This window comes from Cavia porcellus, unplaced genomic scaffold (assembly GCF_034190915.1).
Source record: "Cavia porcellus strain 051 isolate PalLab524CR breed Dunkin Hartley unplaced genomic scaffold, mCavPor4.1 scaffold_11, whole genome shotgun sequence".
In the NCBI taxonomy this organism is placed as follows: domain Eukaryota; kingdom Metazoa; phylum Chordata; class Mammalia; order Rodentia; family Caviidae; genus Cavia; species Cavia porcellus.
The window spans coordinates 58564737-58588111 of record NW_026947494.1 but is presented as its reverse complement, the minus strand read 5'-3'; the positions used below and the strand labels follow the sequence as shown (position 1 = coordinate 58588111).

General features: G+C 37.8%; 1 protein-coding gene, 1 non-coding gene and 1 pseudogene across 11 annotated transcripts in view; 2 read left to right on the top strand and 1 right to left on the bottom strand.

Moving 5' to 3' along the window:
- Positions 1-23375, bottom strand: part of Bdp1 (B double prime 1, subunit of RNA polymerase III transcription initiation factor IIIB) — a 134905-nt gene that overhangs the window by 53178 nt on the left and 58352 nt on the right. For all 10 annotated transcript variants that reach the window (XR_010050552.1, XR_010050553.1, XM_063258326.1 and 7 more), the window contains 7 exons: positions 18848-19006; positions 17696-17855; positions 15492-15583; positions 9340-9541; positions 8266-8399; positions 3724-4822; positions 772-956 (listed from right to left, as the gene is read on the bottom strand). Coding sequence is in view for 8 of the 10 variants with exons in the window: in XM_063258326.1 (XP_063114396.1) it covers positions 772-956; positions 3724-4822; positions 8266-8399; positions 9340-9541; positions 15492-15583; positions 17696-17855; positions 18848-19006 (2031 nt within the window). In the remaining 2 variants the exon portion in view is untranslated. The remainder of the gene's footprint in view (positions 1-771; positions 957-3723; positions 4823-8265; positions 8400-9339; positions 9542-15491; positions 15584-17695; positions 17856-18847; positions 19007-23375) is intronic.
- Positions 7247-7383, top strand: LOC111757265 (small nucleolar RNA SNORA2/SNORA34 family). Its single transcript, XR_002791643.2, has one exon. It is a non-coding gene; the product is annotated as a small nucleolar RNA SNORA2/SNORA34 family (small nucleolar RNA).
- LOC111757213 (cofilin-2-like) lies at positions 10604-11083 on the top strand (annotated as a pseudogene).

Genomic DNA, 23375 nt, shown 5'->3' with positions numbered 1-23375 from the left:
GTGGTCAAGGGTAGCCTTGACTCACTCTGTAGCCCAGGCTATCCTCTAACACACAGCAATCCCCCTGCCTCAGCCTCTTAAGTGCTGGATTACAGGAATGTGACATTATACCTGGCAATCCTAATTCTTAACAGGAAAAAAAATGAAACTATTTGATAGGCCTTGAAAAACATGAGGCTATGGTTAAGATACCCACCTCAAGAATCACATCATCTCTACACAAAGCAAACACTGGCTCTCAAGCCCATACTAACTCAGGAAGATGTATTACACAGAGCTTTGTATGTGTTTTGCATGTGATTTTCACAATCAATTGGAATGATCTAAATCCTGTCTTCTCGAAACTATTTTAAAGTCTCAAACACCACCTTGTATATCTTATGCCTTGAAATCTCACTCAAGTAACATGACACAAAAGTACAACTTTTTTTCCCCCAATGATGTCAGTTTCACACTTATTAAAGGAAAGGAAGCTAAGAAAAAGGACAACATAAAAATACACCTTACAGCAAGGATGGGCTACCATGAACAGACACAATAGCAAATAAAACTTTCTATGGTTTCTCTTTGAAAGCACAGAACCCCCACCGATAGTGGTGCATGCCTGTAATCACAACATTCTAGGAGGCTGAGGCAGGAGCCTGCGTAACTGAGCAACTTAGTGAGACCCTGTCTTGAAATGAAAAATCAAAAAGGATAGGATACGGTTTGAGTGTGCAATCCCCAGTACCTTAGCGGGGAAAAAAAGCACAAAGATCTATATACTTGTACCTTAAATTAGTATCTGAAAAGTGCTCAGAAACATCTGGAGGTTGTATCCCCTGGTCTTCAGTTTTACCAAGTTCAGATGTCTGTGAAGCAGTCTTCAAACAACCTGAGTGATCTGACACTTCCTTTACAGGAATACTTTCTTTTATAGATGTATGGACCGCTGGCTGTACTTCACTGGCAATATTCTGGAGAAACAGTCACAATAAACCAGCACATACAGAAAAGTCCATCAGCATTTCACACAATTCGAACAAAGCTTACTGTTCTATATACTTTCCTCTGAACATTTAGAATTTTTAAGTAAAATCTGGGGCAAGTGCGATGCTATATGCCTGGAAACCTTGCACTCAGCACTCAGGACACTGAGGCAGGAGGATACCGAGTTCAAGGAAACGTTAGGACATGGAGTGTTTTCAAGCCCAGCCTGAATACATAGCACTAACCTCTCTCCAAAAACAAAATCCAACTTAACACACAACAGTTAAGATCCAGAATTCATGTCTTTTTTTTTTTTTTTTTTTTTTTTTTTCTTTCTTTCTGAGACAGGATCTCTCTGTGCAGTGCAGGCTGGCCTTGCGCTTTGTAGCCCAGGCTGGTCTTGAACTCTCAAGGATCCTCCTGCCTCAAGTTTCCAAGTGCTGGGTTTATGGGTGTGACCACCATGCCCACCTGCAAGTTTTTCTTTTATATTGTATATTATTTTTCCAAACCATAAATAGCACTGCCTACTGAAAAAAAGTTAGGAAAAAAGTTCATGTAAGTGTTACAAAAGAATAAACTTTAAGGGGCTGGGGATTTAGCTCAGTGGCATAAGCGTCTGCCTTGCAAGCAAGCGGTTGTGAGTTCGATCCCTGGTACCGATAAAGATGAAAAAGACAAAAAAAAAAAAAAAGAATAAACTTTAAGAGGCAATTTCTAACAAAAAGGTGTTCTTTATTTAGTTTTGTTTTTTGTTTGGTTGATTACAGGCCTTGAACTTGATTCATGGCCCAGTGTAGACTTGTGATCCTCTTGCTTCAGCCTCCCTAGTGTTAGGATCACAGGCATGCGGGACCAGAATAGACACAAAAGCAATTTTTAAAATTAGCAGAACAGAAAATAAAGAAAAAAAAGATATAGCCAAAAAAAAAAAAAAAAAAAGATTCTAGTATTATGCTCATACTAAGGTCATATGAATTCAATCTAATTTCTTACTGTTTTTATCTGAAAGAATAACTTTAAACTGCTATTAAAAATAGTAACTTTTCAGCCAGGCATTGGGCACTTATCTGCAGTGCGAGCATTCAGGACAGCTGAAGCAGGAAAATTGCAAGTTTGAGCCCAGTCTGGGCAATTTAGCAACTTAGCCAAATCTGTCTCAAAATTTAAAAAAAAAAAAAAAATTAATTAAAAAATAAAAAAGGGCTGGTGATGTAGTTCAGTATAAAGACACTAGTACTAGAAAAAAATAATAAAACTGAGTTTCCCACAATTAGAAAAATGTTAAAGTTGCTTTTTTAAAAACAATATACAGTTTCTTCAAGTTCCTAAAACAAAGTCTAGAGATGCAAAGACTTCTAGAGATTTTAGTATTACTGGATTTAAGGGCAGTAATTATGGGATTACTGAATAGACCCTGCTCAGATGAAGAATTACAAACAACAATAAATATATGAAGAAATGTCCAACATCACTGGTCATTCAACAAATGCAAATTATGTGCAGTTTTTTGTTGTTGTTGCTGTTTCCTTGTTTTTGTTGTTTTTGTTTTACCAGAAAAAGAACTCAGAACCTTGAGCTAAGCATAGTGGCATACACCTATAATCCCAGCACTCAGGAGGCTGCAGGAGGATCGTTGTGAGTTCAACACCAGCCTGGACTACAAAGTGAGCTCAAGGTCAGCCTGAACTGCATAGCAAAATCCTGTCTCAAAAAAAAAAAAAAAAAAAAAGCCACAACAAAACTTAGGACCTCGCGCTTGTCACATAGGTGCTTATGCCACTGAGCTATATACCTAACTCAACAAATGCAAATTAAAACAGGATCTCCAGAAAGACAGATATCATCAAGAAATTAACCAGTAACAAATGCTGGCAAGGCTGTGGGGAAAAAGGAAGCCTTCTCCACTGTTCGTGGGAGTGTAAACTGATACAACCAATATGGAAATCAGTATGGAGGTTTCTGAAAAAATGAAAAGTAGATTCCATTTGACCCAGCTATCTCCATGCAGCCTTCTTGGTATCTTCCTGAAAGTTAAAAGCATCTTATCACAGCAATATAGCATATTCCTGTTTATAGCAACACAATTTGTAACAGCTAAATCTTGAAAACTGTCTGTATGCCCATCAATGGAAGAATGGATACAAAAAAATGTGGTTTTTATATACAATGGAACACTACTCTGCCATAAAAAAGCATAAACTTAAGGCATCTGTAGGAAAATGGATGTACCTTGAGACCATAATCTTTTTTTTTTTTTTTTTTTTTTTAATGTACTGGGAATCAAACTCAGGAACTCCTGCTTGCCAGGCAGGTGATGCACAACTGCGCTATATTCCCAGCCCTTGAAATCCTAATGTTGTTAAGTGAAATAAACTAGACATATAAATTTAAATATCACATTGTTTCTCTTGTGTGAGAAACCCGAAGAAGCATAATGGAGAACAGATAATGGAAAGTAGGGAAGTATATTCAGTTAGGAAGGGGAACAAAGGAGGAGAGGAAAGAAGGAAAGAAGACAAAAATGGAAACAATGCTTTTGTAAATGGGGAGAGGAAGAAGAGTTAAAGTGAGGGGTCAGAAATGAGGGAAAAAATTAAGATATATTATGTACAGGTACAAATTCCCTATGATGAATATAATCAATGTATCACAAATTTGTACAAATAAAAAAGAAAACATAATTACAGAATTATTTGGTAACTTTCTCTGAGAAAGTGTTTACAATTTCTTATCGAACAGGGAAATACATACTTCCACGTGCAGGGAAGGCCCAGTGCTGCAGTCGCCACTGCTCTTCTGCACTGCATCTGTGCCAGTCTGTCTTGAGGTAGGACACTGCTCCAGTTTTTCTCTTAGAGAAAGGTCTACGTTTCCAGTTGTCTCCAAATCTGCTACCGTTTCCTCAATAACACCAATCTCCTCAGCTCCTCTCTCCCTCAAAGAAATTTCTCTTCCAGTTTCCTTCAAATGTGCCTCTGTTCCCTCAGTGACAGTCATCTTTCCTAATATCGTCTCCATCAGAGAAATGTCTCCTTTTCCAGTTTCTGTCAAACTAATCTCCCTTTCCCCTAGAGGACTGAAATCTATTACTACCTTCTCCCTGTGGGAAATTTCTCCTTCTAGGTATTTCAAATCTGTTTCCATTTCACCTATAGTTTTTACCTCCTCTGAGACCTTTCCTGGGATGGATATTTCTCTTTCCATTTCTTCTAAATCTGACTCTCTTTCTTCAGTGACATCAATCACCTCCGACATCCTCTCTCCTGTGGGGATCTCTCTTCGAGTTTCTTGGGATCTTGTTTCTGTTTCACCTACAGGTATGACCTCCTCTGAGTCATTTCCCTGCGGAAACATTTCTGTTCTGCTTTCCTCTAAATTTGTCTCTATTTCCCCAGTGGAATCCATCAATTCTGGTGTCTTCTCCCTTGGGGGACTCTCTATCACAGTTGCTTTCAAACCTGTCTCCATTGCCACAGTGACATCAGTCATTTCCACTAATCTGTCCCTCGAAGTTCCTTCCAACTCTGTTTCCACTTGCACAGTAACATCAGTCACCCCTGGTATGTTCTCACTGGAAGAGATGTCTTTTCTTCCAGTTTCTCGTAAATCTGGCTTCATTTCCTTAGAAGCTGCAGTGGGGACCACTGGTATCTTCTCCTCTGGTGAAACATCTGGTCTTACAAGTTCTCTCACAGCTTCTCCAGAGACAAGACTCTTCTCTGATACTGATTCCTTTGAAGGAATCTCTCTTCTTCCAACTGCTCTTACTATATTTGGCTTTGGTTTCGGAAAATGAGTTCTTAGAACTGGGACTTCTTTGAGTACATTTTCTCGATTATCCTCTTGAATGCTATTAAAAATAAGAAAGACAATCAAGTTCTAAATCAGACTGTCAGTCAAAGAGAATGGTGGTTGAGAAATCACTATGAAAACATCAGTTTAAAATGTAAAAAATTAAGGGGCCAGAGTATAGTTCTGTGGTACACCATGTGCTTACAGGGGCCTGGATTGAATCCCCAGCAGAAAGAGGGTGTGGAGTAGGGAGACAAGGAGAAGGAAAAAGAGGAGGAGGAGGAGGAGAAATGTAGTGAAGAAATCAGATGGGATGGCACATGCCTATAATCCCAGCTATTCAGAAATCTAAGAAGACAGAAAGATTCCAAATATGAGATCATCCTAGACCCCTCAGAGAGATCCTGTCTCAAAAGAAAGTGATGTGGGTGTGGTGGCACATGCGTGTAGTTCCAGCACTGGGAAGGCTGAGGAAGGAGGACTGCTGCAAGGCCAGCCCGGGATACACAGTAAGTTCAAGGGCAGCCTGGGATACATAGAAAGACCCTGTCTCAAAAAGCCAAAATTAAAATAGTCAAGTACAGTAAAAGGTAAAATAAAAGCAAAACAAAGTAAAATAAAGAGTATAGTAAAATAAAATAAAGTAAAATGGCTGGGGATGCAGCACAATGGTAGAGTGCTTGTTTACACTTGTGCTTGGGTCCAATCTCTGGTATCCTCCCCCCAAAATTCTACGTGAAATCTAAATATCAAAGTGGAGGGGCCCCCATCTTTTAAAATCACAGTAAAATTTTAAATTAATTAAATACATTTTTTTAAGGGACTTTGTTTTTTTGTTTTTTATTTTTGCCTTTTGAGACAGAATCTTACTATAGTGTCCAGGCTGGCCTTGAATTTACTGTGTAACCCAGGATGAACTCAAACCCCTCAAACTCCAAATGCTAGGATTACACGCACGTACCACCACACATAGCTCCACACTTAAAAAGCAAATTAAAACAAGATTTCTTATATGACGTTTCTCTATCAGCCTGTGATTTCATGAAACAAGAGCAATAAAATGACATTAAATACACATTTTGCTGAATGCTGCTATACATGTAATCAATCACTATCTAGAACAAGGACCTTGTTCTCCAAAAAAGTAGTAGCATTCAGTTTTGTTTTATTCATTATCAAGCATAAAAAGGGCTGGGGATTTAGCTCAGCGGCATAAGCGCCTGCCTTGCAAGCACGTGATCGGAGTTCAATCCCGGGTACCAAAAAAAAAAAAGAGTAAAAAGGATAAAAAAAATGATACAAAACAAATGAACAGGCTCTTAGTGGTCATTTTAAAAGCTTATTAATCTTGGGCAAAAGGTAGGCCAAATGGCCAGGGATTTAGCTCAGTGGCAAAAGTGCCTGCTTAGCAAATACATGGTCATGAGTTCAATCCCCGGCACAAAAAAAAAAAAAAAGATAGATCAAATGAAACATTACATTTATTCAGTTACATCAGGCTGAATGAACATACTCACAAATACACATTTTTTACCGTAGCAGCTTTAAAAAATATATTTATTAGGAAGGACACATGGCCCCTCTGGAGAGGGTATATTCTATTTTCTTTGAGTGTGTTCTTTAATTTCTGCCCAATAGATTTCTTCATGCTTCTTAATGAGTGGGTCTTAAAAATCATTTCTTTGCAACGGTAATAAGCAAACTGTTTGGGGTAGGTTTAGGGTCCCCATTTCTACTTTAGAGACCTCCTTGGATCTTGTCTGGTGACAACGTTACAGCACAATAAACAATCAAAAGTCCAAGTGCAGGAGGCAGAGGATGGTTAATGGATGTGGTAGTAAAACTGTAGAAGTAATTTATGCTCTATAGCACAACAGAATGGTTGACCACAATTTGGGGAAGTATTTTTAAATAGCTAGCAGAGAAATTTGGTGGATGTTTTCAATACAGAAAAATTGGTGATAGATTTGTCAATTACTGAGTTCTGATTATTATATATTATATGTACTGAAATGTCACAGGTATTTTCCAAAAAAGTGTCACCACTGTGTCAATTAAAATTTAAAACCATAGTTTAAAAAAAAAGAGAGGCTTGGGCTGGGGATTTAGCTCACCAGCATAAGCACCTGCCTTACAAGCAGGTGGTCATGAGTTTGATCCCCGGTACCGAGTAAAAAAAAAGAGAGAAGTTGGCCGGGGGGTTACCTCAGGGGCATAAGCACCTGCCTTGCAAGCGCTCAGTCATGAGTTTGATCCCTGGCACCCAAAAAAAACAAAAAAAAAAGAGCGAGAAGAGCTAATAAAAATAAAGAATTGTTTCTAATTTACAAAAACTGATTGTTATTCCTTCTTTTGCAAAGGTGACTAAAGCTAAGAAACAGTATCTGTCTCTCTCAGTACCTAATGACAACCACTAGAGTAACCAAACACAGAAAAAAGTCACATGTCAGTTTGAAAGCTGATGGCTCATGAAAGATAAAGATTGGCCCTGAATCAAGGTCAGTAGCTTCCTGACGCTGTGGGTTTCAAGCAGGAGCCTAAAGATATGTCTTTCTATGGTCTGTTGGCCATTTCAGAACTTGGGCAGTGAAATGGTCAATTCATTAGAAAGAAACAGCTTGAAGCAACCCCCCACCTCGCCACCACCCAGCCACACACACCCCTCCCCCTCGGGAGGGGCTGCAGCCTGCAAGCCTGGCAGCCCAGGAAGGCAGCCCAGGACAGGAGCCACGAGGGCCAACCAGCCCTGGGACCCGCTCTACGCTGGGACCTGGAGCCCCAGGAAACCAAGCACCCCCCACCCCTCACCCCCACCAGTGAGCGGCTGTGAGCCAATCAAACATCACATCCATATCCTCCCTCCCCTCTTCCGATTAGCAAGTGGGAGCCAGTGATCTGGACATCCCTTGAGATGTTGACCATAAGCAATGCAGCAAAGAGGGAGGATTTTATTCTACCATCTCTTTGAAGGCAAGTATTTTCATCCCTGTTTTGCTTTGTTCTAATTAATGGTATTATTTTAGCCTGTTTTGTTTTGTTGAACTTCAATATGCATGAAAGTATAGACCGCTATTTTGAAGAGAATCAGAGACTCTACGACAGCCATTAGTGATTTCCCGATTGTCTGGTTTTAAAGACCTAAAACGCCTTCCTCATTCGGTTCTACCAGTTTTATACTATGTTGTTTTGTATGATTTCTCTGTATGTGAAGACATGGACAACTATTTGGAAGAAATCAAGAGACAATCTGATAGATACTGAAGATCTCAGATTGTCTAGCTTTGAAATTTATATCTCTCACATTGCTTTCTTATGTCCTATTTTGTTCTGTTTTGTTGTGTTTAATTTTACCCTCTTTAAAATAAAAATTAAAAAAAAAAAAGAAAGATAAAGAAAATTCTGACAAGGGCCAGTCAGGAGCCAAAACCACTTCCACTGACAAAATGAGTTATAACACTCTATGTAAAAAGTTCAAATATTACTCAATCAAATGATGCTTACCTTAGACATTCATTAAGTGTCCTGTGCTCATTTGGCTGTACATTCTGAAAAGAAGCATGTTTTTCCTCAGGTTGCTTTACAAGGTCTTCACATCCCAAATTTTTATATGATTGATCTTCGATCAGTTGAGATATCTTTAATAAAAACAATTTTTTTAAATCTTTTAGGTTTCACAATGAGATATGTAATTTTTTAAAAATTTCAATGCAAATTTTGATTTGAGTATAATGAAAATATTAAAAACTTTAAAATTATAAAGTAATATAACAATTCCTACAGCAGTGAAAAAAAAAATTATAAAGTGATACTCAAAGGATGCTTTTGAATGTATGGTTTGTTTTTATGGTTGGGGGGTGGTTTAGGTGACTTAGAAAATTTCGGAAGGTGCTCTTTCAACTACCTATCTTAAGTTCCTACTCTTCAATGCCAAATCACAGAGCTAGTAGCATTCCATGGCATCTGTCTTCAGATGCCCTTTGGATTCCTTCTGATTAGTATAACTGCATCATACACACAGGGGTCAAAATAGAAGAAACCTAACTCGAAGCACACCAACTTTTAACCTTTTCACAAAGACTATATATATAACCTAAAATTCATGATCTTTGTTCTTGGGATTATATTTTAGTGGGAAGCTTTTAACATTTCATTCTGTTAAGCAAATGTTGAATCACACATTTCACTATCTTTTCAAAAGGGAAGAGTAATTCAAATATTCATTGAGCAGCTAGGCATAGTAGCAAATGCCCATAGTCTCAGCATTCAGGAAGCTGAGGCAGGAGCATAGTCATGATTTTGAACTTGGCTACATACCTAAGACAAAACCCTGTCTCAAAAAACAAACAAAAAAAAATTCACTGAGGGACAAACAAAGAAAGTCCAAATATTAAGTAAAGTAAAAACAATGTAGCAATCCTGTAAATACTCTAAATGTAAAATGCCTTTAAAATTAGCAACTGCTATTGACCAAGAGACTTTGGCCATAAATTTAATAAATAATGTACAGTACACAAATTATGTAGTCATGCTGGTTTTAAAAGGAATGAGAAATTTATTAAAGATTTATGTACTCACGAGACTATCTTTGTCAACACAGGATTCATTTTGATTCTCCTCTCCATTGACCCCACTCCCTCTTCGGCATCTGACTCTTTCTTTTCTCTCTGCAGTTTTCCCTACATTTGGCTTTGGCCTTTGTAATCGGCCCCTCACTTGTGATACAGGTCTGGTAACCTCTGGTTGATTATCTTCCAGGAAACAAGTTTTTTCACTTAAACTACAATAATCACAAAAAAAAATTCAACATTTATTCTCAATTCATAAATGTGCTTATTTTTTCAGTACTTCCTTCTCCCTGACATGAATAACCCATTTGAATATAAGATACAAGAGTCTTTAAGATATTTATATGTCCTACTCTTCCAAATAGGTAAGAGCTCTGGAAACCTGACTATAAAAGGCATTTTTATATCAAAATTTCACCACAAAACTGGAAAATTTACATATGCCAATGATGTCAACTATTTGTCTTCATTCAAAATAATAATGAAGAATGTGCAACTCTAGGTACCTAAACTCTGGTTACAGCATAAATGTCATCTACTGGAGTAGCACAGAACCCACTGGTTGGCATCAGATTGGGAGTAGACTGTCCTAGATCTCCATATGAGTTAAGCATTCCCTTTGGAGAACCCTTACTATAAATATATCTTACCAGATACATACTTTTCTTATCAGAAACATACCTTATTTCTTGAGACAGGGCCTTGTGAACCAGCTAAATGGCCCACACTGGGCTCAAACTTGCAACTCTCCTACCTCAGCTTCTCCGGGTGCTGGGATTACAGATGAGTACCACCTACTGGGCCCAGAAATGTATGTTTCTGTTTTTGTTTCTGTGTTTGTTTGTTTGTTTGTTTGGGGGGGGGCACCAGGAATCAAATTCAGGACCTCACACTTGCCAAGCAGGCACTGTACCACTAAGCTGTATCTCTGGCCCTGGAAACATGCATTTTAATTACCTATTTCAAAAGAAAAAAAAATCTTTTTGACACAAGTCTCACTTTGCCATTCAGACTGGCCTCAAACTGTGGCTATTCTCCTGTCTCAGCCTCCTGAGTGCTGGGATTACAGGCATGTGCCACAATGCCTGGCCAGATTTTGTTAATAATAAAGATGTATGTTAAGAAAATCTTCTTAGGCCCTGCATCCATCAGTCTCACCCCCAGGGCTGCAGCTCCTTGCATGTCTGCACTTGCCACCTTCTGCCCCTCTTTTCCTTCTGCCAGCACCACCAAACACAAGCACAATCCACCACTACATTCACAGCACAGGCACTATGGCATCTGGAGTTACAGTGAATGATGAAGTTATCGAAGCTTTTAACGATATGAAAGTAAGGAAATCAGGGGCTGGGGATTTAACTCAGCAGCATAAGTGCCTGCCTTGAAAGCAGGCAGTCGTGAGTTCAATCCCTGGTACCAATAAAAACGAAAAAAGCCAAAAAAAAAAAAAAAAAGAAAGTAAGGAAATCTTCTACACAAGAGGAAATCAAAAGCGAAAGAAAGCAGCCGTCTGTTTACGTGATGAAAAAAGACAAATAATAGTAAAGAAAGCAAAGCAGATCTTCAACTCCTGAAAGTACACCAATAAAAAACAAGACAATTTATGCTAGCTCTGAAGATGCCATGAAAAGAAATTTATAGGTATTAAGCACAAGCAGCAAGTACACAACTTGGATGGTATTAAGGACTATTCAACACCTGCAGAGAAACTGGGAGGCAATGTAGTACTTTTACTGGAAGGGAAACTGTCATAAAATGACAGTCGAGTATCATCTGGATCATATTGGGTTTTCATTTTTCCAGCTCAGTCCATTGGAATAGTACTACATTTTGTTTTTTTGTTTTGTTCTCTTTCCAATGAACCTTTCGAACATAATGAATGAGGAGATACCATTCTCCTTCTTTGTGTAAGCAGCTTGTGAGTAACTGCCATTAGACTAACACCATTACTTTTATGTACAACTCAAAGAATAACTCCCTACTTTTAGTAGCCAAAACTACTGGTTACATGCCTTCCTTGCTGAAAGGACTACAATGAAGGTGACCATCAATGTAACTAACTTAGAATACTGCAGAAGATAAGCTAACTGAATGCCTTGAAAGTATTAGCCGAGGACTTCCGGGAGAACATGGCAGACAGATAGCAGCAGCTACGGAGGCTCTCTGAAAGACCCAGCTTAGAATCCAGGAATGGTGCAGAGTGAGGAATCCTAAGAGGAGATATACCTTGCTGACCCAAGAACGAACTGGGCTGAGAGAAACCAACTGAGAATGCAATCCTCGTGCTATAACAGGAACAGATAAAACCTCAGCATGCAAGCTGAAGCTCGCGCCATTGGAAGCCGCCCCTGCAGCAGTGTCTGAATTGGCTCGGCAGGGAGAAAGACGCGCAAAAGCTCTGAGAATGGGAATCGGTGAACGGAGTTGAGAGCAGACAGGCAGGGAGCTGTGCATCAACCTTCGGAGAGTGAGGGAAAACTGGGACTCTTCCACGATCTAGGAGGCTCCAACAGAGGACATTCTGGGACCAGGCAGACCTGCCGGAGCAGGGCACTGTAGTGACTTCAGTCACATATCCCCCTCTCAAGCCGGATTGGTGAGCAGTGCCTACTCTAAGTGACGCTGCTGGCTGAGACCCAGTAGGCTAGCACAACCCAGGTCCAAGCACCTGGAAGTACACCCTAGCGGTGAAGCCTTTGGTAGGTTGACCTGGAGGGGCGGTCCCCGCATAGGCTGTCTGGTCCGTAACTCCCTGGTGCTCTGCGGTGGGCAGGAACACCTAGCCGGCACAATTCAAATAGACTGTGGCTGACAGGGAAGGAAGCTGGGCCTCTTATATACGCTTGTATATAAGGAACAAAGAATATGGGAAGAGGGAGCAATAAGAAAGGCTCCTTGGCCCCCAATCCTGAGAAACAGGCAATAGCAAACACGGCACCAATAGACATAAAGCGCTATCTCCAGAGCCTCATAGACAGGTTCAGCAATGAAGTTATTAATGACCTGAAGAAAGACATAAGCAGAATAGTTAGAGAAATGCTAAGCACCACCCAAGAAAAAAAAAACAGATGGTGGAATGGAAGAACAGAAAAAAAAGGGGAAAATTGTTTGATGGAAAAAATAGAGAAAACATAGAATACGTGAAGCAGGTTCAAAGAGATTACCAGGAAACTAAAAACTCTATCGAAAACTGGCATAACAGCTTGAAAGAAACTAAGGATAGATTATCTGAACTGGAGGGCAGATTTGTAATACGGGAGCATGAAATGAAAAACTTCTCAAAAATAACAAAGAAACAAACAGCAATAATACAAAGGCTAGAAGATGATAAGAGGATCTATAACTTAAGAATTAAGAACATAAAAGAAGAGGTAGGGACACAAACAAATGAACTACAAAAGCTATTCACAGAAATAATCCAGGAGAATTTCCCTAATTTAGCAAAAGGTAAAGATACTCAGATGTATGAGGCATACAGGACCCCAGCCACCTACAACCCAAACAGAGTTACACTCAGGCATATAATAATCAAAATACCAGAAATCCAATATAAGAACAGAATATTAAAAGCCATCAGAGACAAGAAACAGATCACTTACAAGGGAACGCCTCTCAGAATTACAGCAGACTTCTCGGCACAAACCATCAAATCACGAAGAGCGTGGGAGGAAATAATTCAAGCTTTGAAAGATAATAATCTCCAGCCAAGATTGATATATCCTGCACAACTATCCCTGGAAATTGATGGAAAAACAAGGTGCTTCCAAGATAAAGAAGAACTAGGGGAATATACAACCATCAATTCAACCCTACAGAGAATACTGCAGGATATTCTAAAAAAGAAAAATACGAAGATTCCAGAAATAGTGGCAGAGAAGCCACATTGAATGGAGCAGAAAACAAAATGAAGAAGACAAACTGACAACTAATGACAGAAAAAGAGCTCAACAAAAATGAGGCAGAGAAGATTGGATGACAGGAACAGCTATTTTGGAGAAAACAACATCATAATAAGTAATGCTGATTTAGTATCATCTTGCTTTGAAGTCCCATCAAGCTTTTGTTCTTCTGTCTCCATAGGTCTTAACATGTTGTATCTTATTGGATTTTATTATATGTGATAGTATAAACAAAAACTTTTATAGACAAGGAGATTATACAGAAACCATTGTTCATTTTCTGTTAGTTGATTCTAAATACCCTGTAATACTGTCATTCTCTTGAATGATTTCACATTGTTTTGATATATTTGATGCTACAGCATATGAAGGTATACTCAAAGATTTCAAGGAAAGAAGACAATATGGCAACTACTTTTATGTCGGGATTATCTTGTAAAGCACTATTTTGCTTAAATGGTTATGATTTGATCTGCGCTGTTTTGTTGTTATGCCCTCTTTGATCTCAATCTCCATTTTATTATTTACTTTTTTATTTTTATCCTTTAAATTAAGGGAAAAATAAAAAAATAGCAGGATATATTATAATAACCCACTCTGATTTTCTATTAACTTGATTTGAAGCCCTGTATTGCTCTCACCATCTTGTTTTGACTGATGTTCCTCTATTCTGTTTTGCTTGATAGTACCAGGTTCGAAAGTTTAGGCAACAGGGGTGAAGATAGTGGGATTCATTATGATGCCCATCCTGGTTGACTATTATCTACTTTTGAAGACCTGTAATGTTTCCCATGTTTTGGTTTTGTTGGTTTCGTTCTTTACTGTTTTGTTCAATTTTATTATAACTGATGATATAAGTAATTCTATTTGAGATAGCGGGAGGCATTATGGTAACCATTGTTGATCACCTTGTATTATGTTTTTACATTATCTATTATGTCCACCCTTTTGATTTGACCGACTCTGTTCTGTTATGTCACATTTGGTTTTACTCTACTCCAAAAAAGTAATAAGAACCGTGGGAGTAATAAAACCCAAAATATGTAATAGTCACTGTACAAAAGAGAGGAAAAAAAGTGCTCTAACGATATAATTGCATGTATACTAAGTGTATAAGATAAGACAATGAAATTACTGAGTTTTGTTGGATCATTGAACAGAACTTTTTGCAGTCTCACTGTTTGAATGTCCACTTTATATGCTTTAATTTTATAACTTGAACAAATATTTCTAAGATGACAATATGTAATCCAGTAACTAGTGATTTCCTGTTTATTTTTTTTCTGAAATTCTGTATAACTTGTACCCTTTTTCTGCTTTTTTACCCCTTTTTCTCCTTAAATAAAATAAAATAAAATAAAGACAGTATTGGCCACTGGTGAGATAAAATTTTTTCAGTATTATTTATAGCTGCACTTGATTGCAGTTCTGTGAGGTGCTCTACATTCATGTACCTCACTTGTTTTGGCAAGCCTATTTTTATGAGATGGGAGCACAGATATAACACTATTTTTTTTTGTAATGCATTTAATCCTCTGAAAGGAATGTCAATTAACATTCATTAACTGTATCATCAGTTTATCTTAGTACCTCAGTATTGATTCCTGCTACCCTGTGTCTTAAATATTAATGCCTTTTGCGCTTTTTTGTTGAATGTATACTACCAAACAATGTAGAAGTTTTATTTACTATTCGAATCTTGCAACACTAAAGACAGTTCAAGTATCAGTCATGATGGCAATTTCTATATAAAAGAGCCTTAAATGGAACATTGTTTTGAGACCAAACTCCCGGCCATCACAAAAATGACCACGTTGAAATAAAAAGTGTGGTATACTTGGAAGGAAGGAAGGAAGGAAGGAAGGAAGGAAGGAAGGAAGGCAGGCAGGCAGGCAGGCAGGCAGGCAGGCAGGCAGGCAGGCAAGCACAGTCAGTCTGTCTTGTTAATAAAGTAGAGGGAGGCTGGGGATATAGCTCAGTGGCACAGCACCTGCCTAGCAATGTGTGGTTGTAAATCCAATCTCCAGTACCAAAAAAAGATAAAGTGGTGGGACAATGTAATTGCTAAATCAGTATACTCATACTGTAACTCTTGCCCACAATGTCAAGCATACAGAGGCTGTTACAATGTTTCAACACCACTTACAGTTTAAAACAGTCTCAAGAGTACACTATCTCAAAAGAAAACTGAGATTTTATTAAATAGAAAACAAATAACTGCAATAATTTTTAGCAGTTTCTGCAGTATTTCTTAATTACTTACTTAGACATAGTTTGAGCTTCTGGGTTCTCTTTTTCCGCATTCTCCATTCCACCACTGTCAAATGTATTCATTTTATCCTTTTCAATGTGATTCTGGAAAATGAATTTTTTGCATTTAATCTCACCAAAAATAATTCAAACTGCAATAATCAAATAAGAATTAAAAGAATGAAACTTAATTTTTGTACTCCTAAGAGAGATTCTAGGGACCAGGGATATATAGTTCAGCAGCAAAGAGCCAGCCTGGCAAGTAGAAGGTCATGAGTTCAATTCCTGGTACAAAAAAAAAAAAAGACATTCTAAAACTCCTGAGAATATTAAAAAACAGCAAACTTCCTTACACATTACTCAACAGCCTTGCTAACATCCATTTGAAGACTATCTAAGTAACTAGAAAAAGACTGAGGTTTGAGAATGTTCATTAGAACATTGTGTAATAGCAAACACTGTAGAGACACTTTTTCAGTAATAAAGAAATGGTTATAGCCAGGTGTGTTGGCGCATGCCTGTAATCCAGTACTCGGGAGGCTGAGGCAGGAAGATCGTTGGGAGTTCGAGACCACCCTTGGCTAGAAAGTGAGCTCAAGGCCAGCCTGAACTGCATAGAGACCCTGTCTCAAAAAAAAAAAAATAAAAAGAAATTCAGTTACACATCACTGACAGAATATCTATAAAAAATTATGCTTTCGGGGCTGGGGATTTAGCTCAGCAGCATAAACGCCTGCCTTGCAAGCAGGCAGTCCTGAGTTCGAACCCTGGTACCGATAAAAAAGAAAAAGACAAAAAAAAAAAATTATGCTTTCAAAAGGTCAAAAGAAGTATTTACTAAATTTTAAGTACCAAAAGATATAAATCTTTACTGACACTACTACTCAGATGTGTAAAAGAAAGCTTGCACGAGAAAAGGCACAGTTACACATGCCTGTAATCCCAGCTGCTTGGGGGACTAAAGCAGGAGGATCACAAGTTCAAGCCCAACCTGAGCAATTTACCAAGAACCTGTCCAAAACAAAAAGAGCTGGTGTTATAGTTCCGTAACCTAGGATTAAATCTCCCATACTGCAAAAAGAAAGAAAGAAAAAGAAAACCTAGAAGGTATGAGGGATATAACTGAATGGTACAGTTTGCCCAGCATGTTTAAGGTCCTAGGTCTGATTCCTGTTATCACAAAAACAGAAAAACTCTGAATGATAAAACATAGAAAAACTGGCCACATCTGAATAATGAAATTACAAATAGGGGATGGGGATTTAGCTCAGCGGCATAAGCACCTGCCTTGCAAGCAGGCAGTCGTGAGTTCGATCCCCGATACTGATTAAAAAAAAAAAGAAAAAAAAGAAATTACCAATAATTATTCACTTTTAAATCAAATTGTATTTTCCAATTTTCCAGAATAAAATCCTACAAGATTATGGTGCTGTATTACAAAAAAATGTAATGAGAGCCAAGCATAGTGACACACACCTGTAATCCTAGCACTTGGCAGACTTAAGGCAGAAGGATCTCCATGAGTTCAAGGCCAGCCTGAAATACACAGTGAGACCTTGTCTCACTATGCACCTGCTCAGCATTGATGAGGCACTTGAGTTCAAGCACCAGTACCATAAAAAAAGAAAATATAGTATTCACATAAAAAAGAAAAACATTGACCAACATTTTTTAAAGAGATTTGACCCAAAGAAAAAATTTTTAATTATAAATATATAAGCTGGGCATGATGAGGCACTCAAAAGGCTGAGGCAGGAGGAGCACCATAAATTCTTGCTATGGACGTTAGGCTGGGCTTGAAGTCCCCAAGTATCCCAGGCTGGCCTCAAATTTGTGGTGATCTTCCTGTCTCAGCCTCCTTAGTGCTGGGATTACTTTCTTTTTGACAATGCAAACAAAACAATGTATATGTTTAAATTAAAGAGTTGTGGGTATGATTTAATGTATAACTGGTTTAAGAAATATTTTAAATAAACATTGTATTTAAGTAAACCAAAATGTTATCACTGTTTCTCAAGCGATATGTCTAACTTCTTAAAAAAAAAAAACAACACATGTAACAGATAATAACAAATCTAGTATTACTGTGTAAGTTCTTATCTGTTTTTTTAACCCTTGTAACAGTAGTTTATAACTTTATACAAGCTAAATATTTTTATTTTCAAATATTTAGATGATTTTTATAATTTAATTTCCACAATATCTCTTCTACCACACCTTTTCAGTGGAGGTTTCTGAATGTGAACTCTCACTCTCTGCATTTGTTTTGCCATGTGAAAGAACTCGCTTCTTCCCAGCTGCCCTTGACAGGTTGGGTTTGGGTCTCTGGAGTCGACCTCTCAACACTGGTTTAACATTTTCGGCTTGATCAGCTTCCCTAAAAGATTAAAATTATTTACACTGCAACTAGTATACAGTTATATTCAAATTAAATTTTAAAACATTCTAAAATAACCCACTCAGAATCAGAAAGATCTTTAAAAGCTTTCTTACCTACAAAGGTAGCAAAGAAAACAGAAGAGACTAACTTGTTCAGTCAGGTGTTAAAAATAAACTATTCAGGATCAGTAATTAAAACACTTTGCTTAAACTTACATATGAATAAACAGAGAAAAAATAAAACTGAAAGTGATTCCAAAATTCTTATGTGATTTTAGTACATTAATAGTAGTATCTCAAAACAGTGAGAAGATATAATATACAACATTTTTTACTCAGATAAAATTAAATGGTATGGGGGAAATTATAGATAATAGGAAAACTAGGACTAGCTCCATGCCTAGCACTGCGCTAAGAGCATACACTAAGTAATCAAAGATTACAATGAAACCATAGAAAAACATGGGCAGGTTATTTTATAATCTTGAGGTGAAGCATGGCTTTCTAAAGTTACACACAGCCTGGTACGGAGGTGCACACTTATAATCCTAGCACACAGGAAGCTGAGGTAGGAGAATCACTAGGAGTTCAAGATCAGCCCAAACTACATAGTGAGCCTGAACTGTATAGCGAGCCATTGTCTCAAACACACATGCCTCCCCAAAAAACCAACCAGAATAAAACAAAAAAAATTACATATTGAATGATCTATATATTAATGGTCCCTTCTATTTCCTAAATACAGTAACATTATCACTTAAGAAAACTTAGCAAGGGCTGATGGGTTGTTCAGTGGTACAGTGCTAAGCTAGCACACATGAAGTTCTGAGTTTAATCCCCAGGACCACCACCAAAACAAAAAAAGTTTTAAGAACCTTATCAAAATTAATCCCTAATACCACCACCACCACCACTACCACCAAAGAAAATGTATTAAGAATTTCATCAAAATTTTGAAAATAAATAAATCCTACCATGTAAAATACCTACAGTGATTCACCCTTTTGGTCAACATCTCTTTCTTTTGTACAACTCTGCTTGGCAGGATTCACCTCACACAGTGCTGTGACCCCAGCTTCTGGCAGAGACAAAGCTGAAGGGCTGGATTCAGACGACTTGTTTGTTGCTGGTATATTACCACGTTGATGACTAAGGAAATGGAAATGCGTCAATACTATCTTCATACTTTTTAAAAGATTTATTTTAATACATAAAATGAATCAAGACTTTGGAAAATGATAAAAGCAGTTACACTGGCTTTACTATGATCCTCCCTCCATCATGTTATGACCACTTGTACCTTCATACACAGCAGCAGCCATAATCTGTCTGTGCTCAACAAGTCTTCAAATCAAAAATAGAAAACTATTCAAGAAGATTCTAAATGAACAACTACTAGTTCAATGGGGTTCACGAAGCAAATGAATGTGTTAAGTAGCAATAATATTTTGAAATTAGTTTTCATTAAAATTTCATCTAGGGGATCCAGGGTATAGCTCAGCAGCACTATGCCTACCTGCAAGTGCAAAGTCCTGAGCCTGGTTCCCAGTACCAATTAACAAATAAACTCATTAACTAATTAATTTGCATCTAGGCAGTCTTTGCAGTGCATGGTACTATGGTATAATATATGCCACATTAATCAACAATACAACCGACAGCCACATACTAAATAGCACTGTTTCAACACACGTTCACATTTAGTTGTACTTTTTTCTTCCTCATTTTTTGTACTGTTTGTCTTTTTCTGATATATCAATAAGAGTTCTCTATTTTTATGGGTATGGTATTAAACATAAAACTTTCCTATCAGCAGCTTGCTTTTTACTTTTTTATGGAGCTTCTATTTAATTTTTCTACCTATTTTAAGAAATCTTTGACATGATAATGATATTTTCTTATATGCTTCTAAAGGCTTTTAAGATCTTTTTTATGGTCTTTAATCCATCAGAAAGTTAATGGATAGGGTAAAACAGTGATCTGATATTATCTTTTTCATACCTCAGCACCATCTAATGAATAGTTAATCTTCGCCCACTGAATTCTAAAGCCATCTCAACTGGGCATAGTGGCAGTACATCTGTAATACCAGCACACCGGGGGAGGCTGAAGCAGGAGGATCAAGTTCATAGCCAACATGAGTCACTGAGCCAACTTTAGTTAAGACTCAGTCTAAAAACGGGGTGGGGGAGGGTGATTCAATATAATCCCAGCACTTGGGAGATTGAGGCACATAGTGAGTTCAAGACCAACCTGAACTATATAGTGAGACTGTCTCAAAAAATTGAGAAAAAAAGTGAGGGGGTAGAGCTAGCTCAGGGCATAGTGCAAAGAGACTCTGGATTCAATCCCTGGTACCCAAAAATAAGTTATTATCTTGGTCATATACTGGATCCCTATATGTCTTCTCTTAGACTAGATGTTCAATTCCATAGAATCAATTCTATCATGCTACTTTCATTAGTCTAGTTTTAGGATACATCTTAATATATTTCTTCTTCATAACTGACTTTACCATTTATACCTTAACTTGTATATGTGATTCTTTTGGGGAGCAGTATTGGGGTCTTTGTAAGCAACATTATTTTTGAGGGCCTGGGATTTAGCTCAGTGACACAAGCACTTGCCTGGCACATGCAAGTCATGAGTTCGATCACCAATACAAAAAAAAAAAAAAAAAACATTATTTTTGAGAAAGGCTCTTGCTATGTCAATAAGGTGTTGGACTTTAACTTGAAATCTCCCTGCTTCAGCCTCTCAAAATGCTAGAATTACAAGCATATGCTACCACATCTGGCTATCTGGCAATTTTTTTTTTTTTTGTCTTTTTCATTTTTATCGGTACCAGGGATCAAACTCACGACTGCCTGCTTGCAAGGCAGGCGCTTATGCTGCTGAGCTAAATCCCCAGCCCCTATCTGGGGGTAGGGGGGTGTTAAAAATAGAGTAACTGTACACAAAACTGTAAATGTAATCAATGCCCCTAAATCAATGCTTAAAAAGAGCTAATACAGCAAATTTTATGATATAGGTATAAACATTTATATATCTAGAAAGAAAAAAAGGAAGAAACAAAGAAAGAATGGCCAACAATTTTCCAAGCATAATGAAAGGAACTCACATCACAGATTCAAGAAGGGCAGAGAACCTCAAGCAGAGTAAATCAAAATTAAAATTAAAATTAAAACTAAAAGAAAAGAAAAAAAGCTGGAAGCCTCACATTTCTTCATCTCAAAACATATTACAAAACTATAGCACAGCAGAGGCATAAAGGCAGACATATTAATCTGTGAAATGGAACAGTAAATCCAGAAATAATTCCACAGATGGGCATGATGGTGTGTGCCTGTGATTCCAACACTTGGAAGGCTGAGGCAGGAGGATTGCTGTGAGTTCAAGGCCAGCCTGAGCTACAAAATGAGTTTAAGGCCAGCCTGAACTACACTGCAAGACCCTGTCTCAAGAAGACCAAAGAGAAAAGAAATAATCTCTCACATTTATAGGCAAATGTTTGATAAAGGAGTCACACTACACAATGGGAAAAGGGCAGTCTCTCCAACAAAGTTGCTAGGAAAAGTGGATACCCACAGGCAAAAGAATGAACACAGCAGACACGGTGGAGCATATCTGTAATCCCAGCACTCAGGTGGCTGAGGTAGGAGGATTGGCATGAATTTGAGGCCAACCAGGGCTACACAGTGAGTTCAAGGCCAGCCTACTTACATAGTATGACCAAACTCAAAAAATAAAAAAAAAAAAAAAAAAAAAAGAACCTGGACCTTTAATTTATGCCATATAAAAAGTCAACCTGATTAAAAGGGATTAAAAATTTTAAAGTTAAGACTGGAAAATTTAGAATCTCTAAAAGAAAACATGGGGAGAAAACATGGGAAAAGTTTTGCAACACTGCTTTAGCAACTTCTTAGTTGTAACCCTTAAAAGCACAGCAACAAAGGCGAAATTAAACAAGTGGAACTATATCAAACTAAAACAATTCTGCAGAGCAAAGAAAACAATAATAAAAAGGCTGCCTATATATGACAAAAAACATTTGTAGGCCATATTCCTGATAAAGGGTTAATATCCAAAATATTTAAGTGAAACTTACAACTCAATAGTCAAAGAAGAAAATAACCCAGTTTAAAAATAGACAAAGTGTTCGGCATGGTGACACACAGCTGTAATTTCTGCAGTTGAGAGGTTGAGGCAGGAAGACTGCTGCAAGTTCAAGGCCAGCCTGGACTACACAGTAAGTTCAAAGCCAACCTGAATTAGAGTGAGACCCTGTCTCAAAAAACCAAAAATTGGGATGGGGATTTAGCTCAGCAGCACAAGCACCTGCCCAGCAAGCATGAGGTCATGAGTTCAGTCCCCAGTTCCAAAAGAAGAAAAGTTCCTTTAAATAAATAATATAAATAAAAATGGACAAAGGATTTAATAGGCAATTGTACCAAGAAGATATGTAGTAGCTAATCAGGATATGAAAAAGTGCTCCACATCACCAATCATCAAGAAAATACAAATCAAAACAACAATAACACAGCACCTCCTACCTGCCAGAGTATCAATTATCAAGACCTAAAATGTCTCAGCAAGGATGTGAAGAATTACACCCTTTATAAACTGCTGATGAGAACATAAAGTGTACTAGTTACTGGAACAAGTAAGAAGATTCTTCAAAACTTAAAACAGAACTACCATATGACCTAGCAATCCCATACTTGGGTATTTACTCCCTCAAAAACTGAAATCAGGATGCTGGGTGTGGTGGTGCATGCCTGAAATCCCAGCATTTGGAAGGCTGAGGCAAGAGGATTGTTTTGAGTTTGAGGCCAGCCTAGGCTAGAAAGTGAGTTCAAGACCAGCCTGAACTGCATAGTGAAACCCTATCTCAAAACACCAAAAAAATCACCATCTCAAAAAGATACCTGCAACTCAATGCTCACCACAACATAAGACAACAGCCAAGAGATGAAAACAAAACACTCACTCACCCACTGAGTTACACAACAAAAATGAGACACTGTATGTACATGCAACAGAATATTATTCAGCCATAAAAGTGAAATTCTCAGCTGGAGATTTAGTTCAGTAACACAGTACCCGTGTAGTATGTTAAAGGTCCTCGGTTTGATCATTAGCACACAAAAAAATATGATATGACAAAAATAAATAAGTTCTGCCTATGCTGTATCATGATGAACCCTGGGACATTACATAAAATACAACACTACATGTTTCACTTACACGAGATATCTTATTGTACTCAAATTCACAGACACAAAAAGCTAGATGGTTATATGAAAATTCCTTTCCAGGTGCTGAGGCAAGAAGAAAATGGGAAATCCAATGCATATAGTTTCTACAAGAGGAAAAAGTCCCAGAGACCTGCTATACAGGACTACTCACTTAGAATTAATACACTATACACTTACATTTTTTTAAAGAGGACAGATATCATAGAACCTTTACCATAATAAAAAACAAGTAAAGGGCTAGGGCTGTAGCTCATGAGCTG